The following is a 13,619-nucleotide window of genomic DNA, read 5'->3' as shown; positions in this document are numbered from 1 at the left end:
CCACCTCACATCAGTAAGTCTGTGTTGTCTGCTCTTCGTAAAATTGCAGAGTGCAGTTGCCCATCTTACTGGTTGGGTGGAAAACTCTCCCAAATTTCTCTCTCCTTTCTTGGAGGCAGGACTTCAAGTGAGATATTCATACCCTTTGCTTCCTCCGATTCCTCCCAAACCAGTACAGTCTGTGACATACCAGGAGAAGGGGAAGTGGCACCTCAGCATGAGCCCCATACATGACAGGCTGTGGACAGACACCAGCAATTAGTATTAATTTGATTTTCACTTATCCATTTAACCTTTCTATTCAACAAAATAAAATAAATGAGAAAGGGCCACTAGTAATGCTACAAGAGATTAAAATAGATGGGTAAGTAAACCCAGTAAAGTAGACTAATTTGAAATGAAAGGATTAGAGTGGTTTGTAATATTAAAGTACTCTGTCTTTATTATTTGATCATTTAATGTCTTCTGCTTCAGAATCCTAAATCCCAGGAACCTGTTACGCTGGATTTTCTAGATGCTGAATTGGAGAATGATATTAAAGTTGAGGTGAGATTACCTGGTTTCTTAGTGCCTGTTGCTGCTCGTATTTTACCATGTCATAACTGCAAACAATAAATGTTCTAGATTTTGAATGGGTATCTATTTCAATATAAATCTGAATTTTAAATTTGTTAAGACGGTGACTTTATTGACATGAAGTTATATTTAGACAAATTAAATCCCAGCATTATTTATAGGCAAGGGAAATGCATTATATTCCTCTCATTTTGAAAACCACCATGATTACTACTTAATTCTTCTTCATGAAGCAACCATTCCTGGGAAGGAAGGTAGAAAAAATTTTCAAAACATAACACTTTTTAATAGAATATTAAAATATTACCTGAAATATTTTAAAAGTATTTCCCTATTAATGCAAGTTTGTTACTGTGGTAAGAAAGAGAACTGAGAAACAAAGTGTAGACAACAAATTAATTCCTCTGTATATTTTTCAATTATTGATTTTGTAATATATTCAGAAGTGATAACTTTCAAAAATAATTAGTTTTCTGAAATCAAATTAAAAACTTTAAAACATTTTACATTTTTAACATATTTTTCACTGAAACGGTTCTTTTATACTGACAGTAACCAGCCCGCCTTGTTATTTATTTAGTTCTGCTTTAAGTTTCTTTGCAATGGCTGTTTTAGAGGAGAGTTACTCTTGAGCTGGTAGAAAAGTGTTTCTGTGAATCAGTGCTACTACCTGAATTACACAGATGTGCTGGGAGGCACAAGAAATGCTAGGCAGGACTTCTTTTTCATGCACACAGAATTCATTCTCTGTCCGTGCCCAACATCAAGGAGCTGGCTTGGTCCAGCAATGCAAAGTATACCAGAATTTTGGCTTCATAACTCTACTGATTGAGTATATATTTGGATAAAACAACTTCTAATTGGAAAAATCTGAAAATTGTAAAAAAAAATTTTTTTTAAGAGTTGTGACTTCCCTTTGCATTAGCATTTTCTGTGTTTTTAAGAAATGTTTTGATCACTTGAATGATTATTCCTGTTACATGGAACACCTACACTTTTTTTTCATTTCACTTTTTCCTTTTCTTCCTTGCCAATAGATTCGGAAAAAAATGATAGATGGAGAAAGTGGAGAAAAAACATTTGAAACACTGGTCAAGTCCCAAGATGAGGTAAGATATGAACCCAAAGAGTTACATTTACAGGAATAAAACAAACCAGAAAAATAATGTGAAATGGTGAAATGCTGGTATATTCATTTTGTAGTGACAATTTGTAATATTTTTCCCTCCAGATTTGCTAGTTTTACTGGCTTATAGTAAAAAAAAAAAAAAAAATGTACTTAGGAAAAAAATAATTGTTTTGTTTCTTGGTTTCTTTGGTGCATCATTAATCAAGCAGTTGTTGATGAGGTCTTACACTCTGTTCAACAGGAAATGGACCCAGCCTACATCTATGCATGAATTCCAAAACAAAGTGCTTAATTTGCTTGCAGAGATGTGTAGTTTATATTGTGGTTGAATGGGAAGAAAGTTGTGAGAAAAAATAAAAAAGTAATTTTTATGCCATAAATGAAGACTCTTTGGGATAAGCAAATTCATCTTACAGTTATACCATGTACTTTCTGAACAGCTTGTTGAGTTCTTTATTTTCTTGTCCAAAATACTTATTCCAGAAATCTTTGCTACTGCTTTCTCTAATAAGCAGATATGTTTCCTAGCACTAGGAAATACTCTAATTTGATGTGGGTCATTACATGGGTGCTCTACTTCTTGGGGACCTGAGAAGAAATCATGACTGGTGTGCTGAAGGAGCAGTTCGGGCCACAGTGTGCCTCACTGTTACAGTTCCACAACAGCTTTTTGCAGCTTTTTGCTCTGACCATAGGTCAGTTTGAAGATACCTAATTTGATGACTTAGCAGACACTGCACAACCCATAGATATAAGCTCATTATAACAATACCTAGAAGAATTGCTTGAAGTTAATTCATACTGGCTTTCCCCTCTTCCCATATTCTTCTAGAGATCTATAATAGCAGGGCCCTTGCCTCCTTTACTGTTTCGTGCTTTCTCACAGTAAAATGCTAAAGCCAAGCTTTACATTACTGCTTTACAATCTCTGGGTAAATCCTGCTGTGTAAAATAATTGTGTTTTTATCTGAATGGTTCCAGTGTTGGAGAATGGTGCACAGGTAGGTGTTTTCTGGGGCAGAGAGGCTAAGCCCCAGTGGATGCCAGCTCTGCCCCCTGACCTGTGTCAGGAGCCCATGCTGTTTAGGATGCCACCAGTGTGTTCCCTTAAGGGAAACTGGGTCGTTCCTGACCCACTGTCAGAGAGTCCAAAGTCTGCTGGCATCTGAGATGAGGATAAACAGCTCCAGAAGGAAGAGACTCCATGCTGGGACATTTTCAGATTTATGTTGTTTTGTTTAAGGAGTACCTTTCCACATCTATGGGTGAAAAAGGCTCTGTGTAGGTGAAGAAGAAGGGTTAGAAGGTCACAAAAATACAATAATACGATTAGGGTTGTACAAGACAATGCATTAATGGTAAACATTTTGAAGAGATTTAAGGTTGTTTGTACGTTCTCAAGCTCTGTTCTGCAAAAGACCTGAACCAGTTGGTCCTGCAATGCAACTCTTTTCCCAAAGAAAGAGGGAGGGAAGTATTGCAAATGCTGAAGTCAGTTACAGTATCTGGGCAGGAAGGAGGATGTAACATCCCTGGGTGCATGAGATGTGCCAGTTACACACTGCCCAGACCACAGTCTGTGTTGGAATAAAATATCCCAAGCCTTTGATCCCAGATGTCTCAATGCCAATGAAATTATTTATCCTCACCTTCCCTTTCACCATGGCCCAAGATTTCTTCCTCTACCCAGACCTCTCTGAGAGAAGAAAGGAGCAGCCAGAGCTGGCTGGCTATGATGACTGCTTCCAGCCATTGCACCCTCCCAGCTCCAGGCTGCTAGAACCAGAAAAAAGCTGCTTTAAACTACGGGCCACGCATGAGCCATGCATCACTAAGCACTTGATAGCTTCATATATTTTCTTATAAAAAGGGCTGATGTGGTCGGTTGCTCTGAACTGACAGTTGCAGTCTTCGGGCTTAAAATTTATGTTCTTTTTGTTTTGCTTTTTGGTTTAAGTTTGCATCGCTTTCCTTTTGTGTTGCAGCTGGCCCCAGCAGTGTCTTGGGAGATGACTTCATACTGCAGCATAGAGACTGGACTTGTAGCAAACGTGGGTGGGGTGCTCTGGAGTCTCCCAGGGCCTCAGGGGCTTTCCAAGTAACAGAGGAGATGCCATAGGAACAAAGCATTGCCACATTTGGCAGCAGGGATGGGCAGTAGTGAAAACTGAAGGGTCACAGAAGCTGCAATAGCATGTGTGAGTTCCCTGGCAGTGATCAGCTGGGGATGGGATGGGCTCAGTCTGCCCACTAAGGAAAGGTAAATGGGATTTGAGATGTGAGGATGTGTTAGCTGCTGGGTTTTCTTTGAAGAGAGCTTTCAGCCAATTTGCTTTCAAGCACTGTGGCATTGCTGGTGGCAACAGGATTTAATTACAGCTCAGTTCTTCCCTTCCCTCCTCTCCCACCTTGGGCACTGTTTTTCTTGTGGGGGCACTCAGCCTGATTTGGAGGGCCTGCCAGCACTAGGTTCAAGCAGCTGATTTTAGCTTGAAGTACACATTAAGTATAAACAGGCTTCGATAGGAATCTCTTCAACTATCCTTTTATCTTAAATATAAAATGTATCAGGGTACAAGACACAGTTATATGCATCTTTCTGATTTGCTTTTATCTTTTTTCATTTTCTGTCAAAAATGACTATTACATTATTTATCCTGTCATGATTTACTGAAAGGCAGCAGCCAGGTAATGAGAGGGTTTCTATTTATTAATGTCGTATAAGTCACCTTCTTTCCAAAGCCATGGTCATTTTCTCACTATCCTTTTACCATAGGGAAAGAAAGAACCTAGAGTTACGCCTGTGGTACCTTTCTCCAGTGTTTGCAATGTTGCAGTGCAACAGCTGTACAGCCTTCAATGCTGACATACTTACAAAAATGTGATTGTTAAAGTAATAATATGTTGCAGCTGGCATAATCTTATAGCTTTCAAAGTGGAAAACTGAGTAAAGCAATGTCAGCCAGGTGGATGATTAAATCTATGGGGAACTGTGGGACTGTGCTTATCATGCTATTTTTCATACCACAAGAAAACAAATGGTAAAGATTATCCTCATGTATTAAGTTATTTAAAAATAAACATTTATTTCAATGTTAAATTTTTTCCCAAATTCAAGACCTTCCTAATTAGATTAGAAACACATGTTATGTTTAGCAGGGGGTGCCTATACAATCAGAATTACCAGACTGTGCCTCTAGTTATGATTCAAATTTAAATGCATTAAGCCAGTGGTGCTGTGACCTGAAAGGTCAGAAGGCTTTGGGTGTTTTTGTTTTTAAAGACTTACCTACAAAGTATTTTTGTAACTGAGGGTTTTTTTAAATTTTTTCATAGTTTAACTGCATAATTATCCATAAAAGAGAAAGCATTTTTTATCAAATTTAAATCACACAAATAATGGTTTGCATAGGTCTGGCTAATGTGAAAATTACAGGTCAGGTTTGGCTGATTTTATTTAAATTTAAATTTTGCTAATGTTCAGTAGAAATTATATGGTTGATTTTTTTTGCAAAACAGAAGTTTGGAATATATTTAAGGAAAGGAGTTGCAGCTCAACCCATTATTTTAGCAAAATAATAAATAGAAATACATCAGATTTTTACTTGATTTTACACAGTATTTCTCAAAGAAAGGTCACATTTATTGAAGCTCCTTAGTTTAATAATTTCATTTTTCACCAATATCTCTTTGTAGAGGTATATTGATAAAGGAAACAGAACGTATACATGGACTGCTGTGAACGGCACTGATTACAGGTAACTCAATTCTGTTCACTGACTTCCTTTGTTTATTTAAGTGTCCTTTTGGTTAATTTTGGTTAATATTTTTAGCATTACAGTTTTTATACTAGCTAAGGTGACACTGGTGTGTATATTATTTTAAATTCATTTATGGACACAACATAGCAACATTAGAAGGAGTGTTGAAACATTCCTTAACATTACCCAAAACAAGTAAAGGTTTTGCAAGTCTCAGGAAAGTTAAACCACTCTAGTTCAAAACTACATGGTATAAATATTGAGTCAAATTTTGACCAAAATGCTATTTCTGTTATGGTGAATTACAGTAATCCTCCGACAAGTTGGATCCCAATTTCTGTTGTCTTCTGCACAGGTGTACAGTCACTGAGAATGCAAACATTATTTTGAGTGTATAACCAAGCAAATCAATTTTAACAACAGAACATATACCAAGGATCTTCTAGGTTTTTTCTGTTGAATTGCCTCTATACTCTGTAAGAAAAGGAAGTTTTCTCAGACTGCCATCTAGCAATCACTAGAGAAATACATTTGATGTACATGACTTCTTAATTCTGCCTGAGCTTCCTGGCATGAAATATAGCAATAAATCCTCAGAGTATCCTTGCAGAAAACTTATTAAACATAAAATTATAGATTTTAATTAGCAATTTCTGCTAGCAGTAACTGTTAATGACAGGTACACTGCCACTGATTTCCCTAGAGGAGAACTGGTGGAAGGCTATCACTAAATATTCAGCTTATATTCTGTATAAACTGCAAATGTGTCACTAAAGGTCAGCTCATTTATGGGTCAATTGTGCAAGATTTTTAATGTTAATTTCTGTAGCTCTTCATTAAGAACTGTTGCAGTTCTGCATAGATGAAATCCAAGTGTAAAAATTAAGGATACTACTTGGCAGTTGATGATACCTATTTAATGATCACTCATATCTCCCGTCCTTTACATATATTTTTAGAACTGAACTCTTATACATGTGTCTAGAATTTAGATGCAAAACTAATTCCTACATATTTTGAACAAAAATAAGTTTAATATAAAAGAAAACTTTGCAAATGCTGTGCAAATCTTAAAATATTACTGTGCAATTATGTTCAATAATTGTTAGTGGTGACTGCATGATTAAATAAAGTATTTTTTTGGGATCCTGAATGCAATAGATATGAATGCAAGTATTGCCAGATGCATTTCCTGGATAATACTGATTGTTGTGTTATTAGTGAGAGTCTCTGGTTATATGATGTGTGCAAATCAGCACAGTACTAAGTGATATTTTTGCAGTCAGTGAGTACCGTGACATACTACATTGGGATGTTACATGTGTCAGAGGAAGACACAAAATCATGTAATTTTTTATTTGCAATTATTTGGAAATTCTTTATTACCTGCTAAAAAGTGCATTTGTGTTTAGAAGTGTAAATAAGAATCAAAATAAACACAGGGACCATCATGATTGGTACAAAGATACTTGTGTCTATTACTAAGTGTGAGGCTGGGATTTCACTGTGTGTCTGCCTCATCTCATGACAGTCCAAATTCCAAAACTGTGAATTACTTTCAAAACACAAAGAAGCTGAAACTGGAAAACTGCTGCAAATAACATAATTGCTTCACTTGTCTCATTTCTGTTGCAGTTTGGCACTGGTGTTACCATCATACAGCTTTTATTATATTAAAGCCAAAATAGATGAACCTATAATTCTAGCCAGATGTAAGTACTGTAAAGATTCCCTGGTTTTGTCTGGTATTGCCAAGTCTCAGATTCACTTAAAAAGCAATGTTTGAAATTCATAAATTTTGTGGAATTCAGTGATGTTACCATGATGTACCCAAAATCTTCAGCAATGATTCTAACTTCTGAGGTGCAAAAAATATTCTATAAAAATAGAATATGTGCCGGACATGTCAGTTCCACTGACAATCCCTACCCCTTGCTCTGTACCTATAGAATCATTGCTTTATGTATCCTCTATTGCTGTCATTTTAAGGGTCTGGATGCTATTTTTCATTTTATTAGCAAAATATAGTGATATAGACTATAAGAGTATAACTTTTTTTTTTTTTGTATTTTTGTTACAGTGTAATATTTAGATTAAATTATCTCTGCTAGAATGATGCAAAAGCCCTGTTTGGTTTGGGTTGCAATTAAGTTTTATTTCAATTTTTACAAATAATTTTAGTGGATGTTTGCATTGTAGTTTATATTAGACTGATTTCAAACCATTTACAGATTGTGAAGTGATAGCTGAAAATTACACATCAGTATTCAAAGGGTTTTTTTTTCATTAGATGTAGCTTAATTATAGTCTAGGTAGTAGACAAAATAGAACCAAGCACAGCCTTTTAACTTTATCCAGGTGTTATGATAAATTTAGAGCAAGTATGTAGTTAAATAGAAAGTTTGAAAAACACTAAAACCTCAGAGGCAAAGATACTGTTAGTTTAGGGAAAACTTGGTTAGCACTACATCACTCTCCTCTATCATTGCTCCCACATATAAAGAAGAATAGAGCAACTTTTTATAATCAGTGATTTATTTTGTAACTTTTTCCAATACTGAGTACTTTAAATTAAATTTTTAAGCAGAGAATATGATTCTCTTTATGAATTACATCATCTGGTTTTGCACTTGTATCAATAAAACCTGAAAAACAGACCCTTGAAATAACCACAGTGTATAGAAGGTACTGAGAAATAACTAAGAACCTATTCTTCAGTCTTCAGAGATGTTTGTCCTTTTTTTTCCAGACTACAGTTGTATGTAAATTGAACCTTTGAATCTATGTACAATATTTTTATTCAGGGGGCTGTTTGAATAAAATATTGGTTTGTGACCCCTTGTGCTTTACCCTGTTTTTTTCTGTTTCCCTGCTTTCTCTTTCTGATGGATAGTGGCAAAGGGCAAGTATATTCTTGTTGCTCAATTTCCTTCTGTTTACTGCAGTTGATATTTTTCACTTATATTTCTATTCCCACTGGATATTCTCCTCTGTATTCCTCATCTCAGGATTTTCCTCATGATCATTGGGTACCATAGCAATAGAAAGGGAAAAACAAAAGTGAAGTATTTTTCTGTTTACATGCACATTTTAATATGTTGCTAATCTGTAATCCTTCTTTGTCTGGTCCTATCAGTGTTCAGTGATATCATCTATTAAAGCCATATTTTTCAATAGGATTTACAGTGATGCTACTATGATTTAAATTTTTACATTTTATTGCAGAAAATATTAGAAGTATTTTTCTTGATGTTTTAACAACTCAGTGTCACAAATATTTATTTGTATCATAGTTTACTTCTAGTGAAAATATCTCAGTTATTTTTGTGTTGCTATGATAATAAAATGTCTTCCTTAAATAAATTGCAAGATATTATCTTACTGTTTCCAGTTGTATGCTGTATATAATAATCAAGTAATTTCTTCTATGTTGCAAAATACTGAGAAGCATAGAATTTATTAGGGGGAAAGTGTCTCAAACTTTTCTTTCTAAATTCATGGATGCATGCAAAAGTTAGCCAAATAGTTTGATAAGAGAAACAATGGCAAAAATTCCAGTTTACTTACTTGGTATTTAGTCTTCATCTTTTTAGTTACAGAATCACTGAAGCATGATCATTTTGATGAAGTTGGCTACACATTTTTAGCACCAAGGTTGGTTGATTTCCCAGTAATAAATGTTATTTCTGCATCTGATCTGATTATTGGCACATGGAGAATACAGATTTGACCAATAAATCTTCATTTGGTAACAAATTATCAATCTTTTATCATGCTGGAATGCAAATAGCATCTTCAGGCTCTGATTTTTGCTCATATTTGTCTGAGAGCTGTAAAAACTGGTATTGATATTTTAATGGAAAACTTATTCACATCAGGGCATTTATTGTGGTTTTGACTTCTAAGATTTTACAACTATTTTTAAAATAGGTTTCATAATACTTACCACAGCGTGTTTCCCAACTTTAAGCCAAAGGGTTTCAAAGCTCTCTATTACTTAAGTATTAGTTAATTTTCAATTAATTGAATATTATTAAATAATTGAAAATTTATTAACTTCATTAGTTCCCTGAGGTTTTGTATTTTTAATGTGAAATTCTGCAGTTCTTATTCCCCTTTTAAAATTATGTTTGCAAGGGAAACCTGGTATGATAAAGACTTCCTAAAAACTGAGTTCCTCTAAATTATAGTTATGATAACTAAAGGAAATGCTGTACAGTTAAGATAATTGAGAATTGTTGCATACTTTTTTTATCTGATAAATCTCTTTATACTTTTAAATTTCTATTAATAGATTGATTTCAATTAATTGATTGATTTCTATGAAGTCTTCTATCTTAAAAAAATATGTATGAAGTGTTTATATTAATATATAAGAATATATGAAGTCTTCCATCATAAAATGTCTTAAAATGTCTTCTGTCTTAAAAATCATAGTTTAACTCTTTAATTTAATTTTTCTGAAAGACTGATTTTATTGAGAATTAATTGTACCAAATACAACTTCCAGCAAGTCCCTACTGTCTTACAGAATAAAGTCTGTTTGATATGTAGCTCTGCTTAAATGTGAATCTAAGTCTAGTAAGGTAAATTCTACCTGTGGTATCTCTGGGTTATGATGAAGTAAATAAAGGGTAATAAGATATTTTAGTCACATGAAATACTTGGAACACACTTCTTTTGTGTGCAAAATTAACTTAATATAAAAGCTCATTTTAAAAAGAGAGCCCCCTGCTTTACTGCTAAACACTCTTTACATTTTAATTAAAGTTGTTTAATGCCCCTCATCATATAATATTTGCCTCCAAAATGCCCAGTGACCTCTATTTTGCTTGCTTGCATTCAGTGAATTGCCCAATGATATATTGCTTTATTTCATTTCATAAGGGACAGGAGTTTACTGTTTATCTGTTTTGCATATGTCAAAGCAAAGAGCGTTGATATGCTCATGTGATTTGTACCCTAATAAAATTGCACTTAAAACTTCTCAGAGGATAGGATCTTAACCTGTAAATCTGACCTTAGCTGAGCATGGGGTGTCTGTGTTTCACCAGCAGTCCAGGTACTTTCCAGAATAGTTTAACCCAGGAGCAATTTAAATTCATTTGGCATATTTTTAGTGTAGAGACATTGAGGTCCTAATATGTCCTACACTACTCCTCAGTTTTTTCTGGAAATCTGTTCACTATTTCATGCAAGCAATTTTCTTGCAATCCAAATCTTAACAAGTGCTTAGGCAGGCATTTGAACACCTTATTTCCTTAGATGTCTGAATAATGGTTATGGTAACCATTAAGTACTGATCATGATAGCCAATTGACACAGCAGTACCAGCTACTTCATAATAATTGTACAAGCCTGCTTGGACTTCTAAATTGTCTCTGCTTTAAAAGCACAAGAAAATAATATGAAAAAACTGATATTTTGTTGTTTTTCAGAGAATACTGTAACGATGTAAAAAAAACAGAAAACAACACTGAATTTCTATTAAATTTCAATGAATTTATTGACAGAAATAGTCCAACCAGTTCATCATGTAAGTACACTTCTCACATCACTGAAATAATTCCTTAGGAAAACACCTTCTTATGGATGAGAGTTCATGCTCAAATTTTGTGGGTTTGTCTTTTTAAGTAGAAATGTATCTTAGTGTTGGGATTTTCTATCCAAAGTAGAGAGTGTAAAATTAGTTTTCAAGTTTTCAAGTTCTGGCTTTATTTAAGAAAGTTTGTAGGGCATTATGCATCCTGTATTTTCCATATTTCCTCTCAGCATTTTACTCAAGCTTCAAATAATAATGTTTAATTTTAATACAGTCAAAATATTTTTGAGTTTATAATTTCTAACTTGAATGTAGCAGCCAAAGTCTCAAACAGACTCAAAACCTTGTAATGAAATGTCCAACCTGCTTGTCATTTTATTCCAAAATAAGTAAAGAAAAGAAGTCCAAGACCGAAATACCCAATAGCCAGAATAAAAGATAAAGAAGTTATTTTGCTGGTTCACAAATTGGTTAAAGAGATCTCACTTGGGCTTGAGTAGCTTAAGACCAGAGATCCATGTAACTGTGCAGTGGTAAGCGCTGGGCTTTGGGAAAGGATTAATTAATATTTTGCGACTGAGCCTTAAGCTCTGTTTAGAATAAATGAAGAGTTATTACCATCAGTAAGGTGCTAATGCTTTGTTCTCAAAAAATACCAGGTTTTGGGTTTGGTTTAGTACATACATATCTGTTTATCATTATTAGTAATTTATAAATACTTGGAATAACCTTTTTTTTTTTTTTTTTTTTTTTTTTCTGGTCTTGCTTTTCTGAAATCTTTTTGGCATGTTGCTGTCAGGGATAACTGATCAGCTCAGAAAGAATCTCTGTGCTAGACCATGTAACTGAAGGAATGTCTACTTAGATACAATCCCTTCTCACTAAAGGATATTTTTTGTGTCCACATGTGGGTGTTTGGTGTTCTTTTAATAGAATAATCTTATTCATTGACACATTGCTGACTGACTGAAATTTTACTTGAATGCCTTGACTCAGTCTTGGAAATGAAAACATTCACCTCCAATGATTAAAACAATTGCTGATAATTTAATAAAATTGAATAAAGAATGGAAATTCATGGGTAATATTTACTATAGGCAAATATTGAAGACACATTTATTGATGTTTTAGTATGTAGTAGTGCTTAGTAAGTAATTATTCCACAATGTTATCCACTTATTGCTGTATTTCAATTTGGAATGTGTAGCAATTTTTTTTCCTTCTTTTTTTTTTTTTTCAAATAATTAAGTTACGTTAAAAATAGTCTCCTTAGCAACTAGTGTTAACAGTATTAAAGGAGTGAGTGGCCATAGAAATTGTGTCAGCTAAAAATGCTTTTCATAAGAAATAACAAATAAAATCCCTACATTTAAATAATCTTCTGCTAAAGTATTATTGAAAAAGGTGGTTGAGAAACACTGACTTCAAACCACCTTTTAAAACAAATTTAAGCATGGTATTTCCATATAAGCTACTGATTCAAAATGAATCTATTTCCCTGTATCAATTTTCAGATGACAGATGTGTTTTATTTGAGAGCTTGGGACTTAATTGATTTAAATATGTTTATAATGTAGTTGAATTTCATTAGGAATTGTTGTTTCCTTGCATCAACTGACATAAAAAGTGTTTTAATGATCACGTGCTTTAAAAATGGGTTAATTTGCAGTTTTAAGGGCTTTGCAAAGCTGTGGCTTATACCCTGACCACCTTCCTTATTCCTGTTACACAAAGACACATTTTTAGGATACAAAGAAAATGTTTAGGTGAATTCAATCAATCTATCTAAGTCTAATTACCTGACATAATTTCAAGTTAGGCAGAATGTCTAATACCAACAACCAAAATTTTTGTGGCTGGAGAATCTTGACAATTCAGAATTTCAGTTTAGTCTTTTATTGAAACTCCATCTCATATGGTTACAGATTACTTACTTTTTAACTCTTTTGATAGGTAATATTGACATGGTCATTCGAGTTTTGCTGGATGCAGGATTAACAAATGAATTTGCCCAAAATTATTGGAATAAACTGTCGTTGTAAGTATTCATTTTATTGACTGTGATTTTTTTATACATTTCAGAGTTTGAAAACAAAATCTTATACATCTGGGTGTATATACAGATATGCAGTTAATGTTATGGAAAATAGGTATTTATTCACAGTTATGCACATTAATGGCAACGCTTGACATAGAAATTTGTGAGAATTTCAGTCAGTTTTCATTTTGAATCTTATTTTTATTTACAGTGATGGAGTTGTTGCACGATTTGTTGTTACAGATGGTGGAATTACTAGAGTGTTTCCCAAAAGGTAAGAATTATTACAAAAGAGTATAATATGATATTTTGAAGCCTGAAAGGGTGGGCTGTTGAAGAGTGGCCTTATTGAATGAAAAGCTATATTCTCCTAGGGTCTAATCTGAATTGATCTCTATGAAATTAATCTAATGTCTTGGGTTTTTTTTATTTTACCTGTGTCACTGCTTGAAACTGATCTATCCCATTATTTTCACAGCAGGCCCTTGTAATCCAAGTTTCTAATCAGTGCAGAGTAGCAGCAAATGCAATGCATTTGTGGTAGCAGTGAGACGATGCTAATTCCTAATTACT

The 13,619-nt window shown here is 34.0% G+C and overlaps 1 protein-coding gene across 2 annotated transcripts in view; it reads left to right on the top strand.

The window, feature by feature from the left end:
- CACNA2D1 (calcium voltage-gated channel auxiliary subunit alpha2delta 1) overlaps positions 1–13,619 on the top strand; it is a 347,921-nt gene that overhangs the window by 313,089 nt on the left and 21,213 nt on the right. For both annotated transcript variants that reach the window (XM_021543146.2, XM_021543144.2), the window contains 8 exons: positions 475–546; positions 1,614–1,685; positions 5,402–5,463; positions 7,102–7,178; positions 9,060–9,120; positions 10,905–11,002; positions 12,962–13,046; positions 13,258–13,320. In XM_021543146.2, coding sequence (XP_021398821.1) covers positions 475–546; positions 1,614–1,685; positions 5,402–5,463; positions 7,102–7,178; positions 9,060–9,120; positions 10,905–11,002; positions 12,962–13,046; positions 13,258–13,320 — 590 coding nt within the window. The remainder of the gene's footprint in view (positions 1–474; positions 547–1,613; positions 1,686–5,401; positions 5,464–7,101; positions 7,179–9,059; positions 9,121–10,904; positions 11,003–12,961; positions 13,047–13,257; positions 13,321–13,619) is intronic.

This window comes from Lonchura striata, chromosome 5 (genome assembly GCF_046129695.1).
Source record: "Lonchura striata isolate bLonStr1 chromosome 5, bLonStr1.mat, whole genome shotgun sequence".
Classification (NCBI taxonomy): Eukaryota; Metazoa; Chordata; class Aves; order Passeriformes; family Estrildidae; genus Lonchura; species Lonchura striata.
This window is presented reverse-complemented; position numbering and strand designations above follow the sequence as displayed.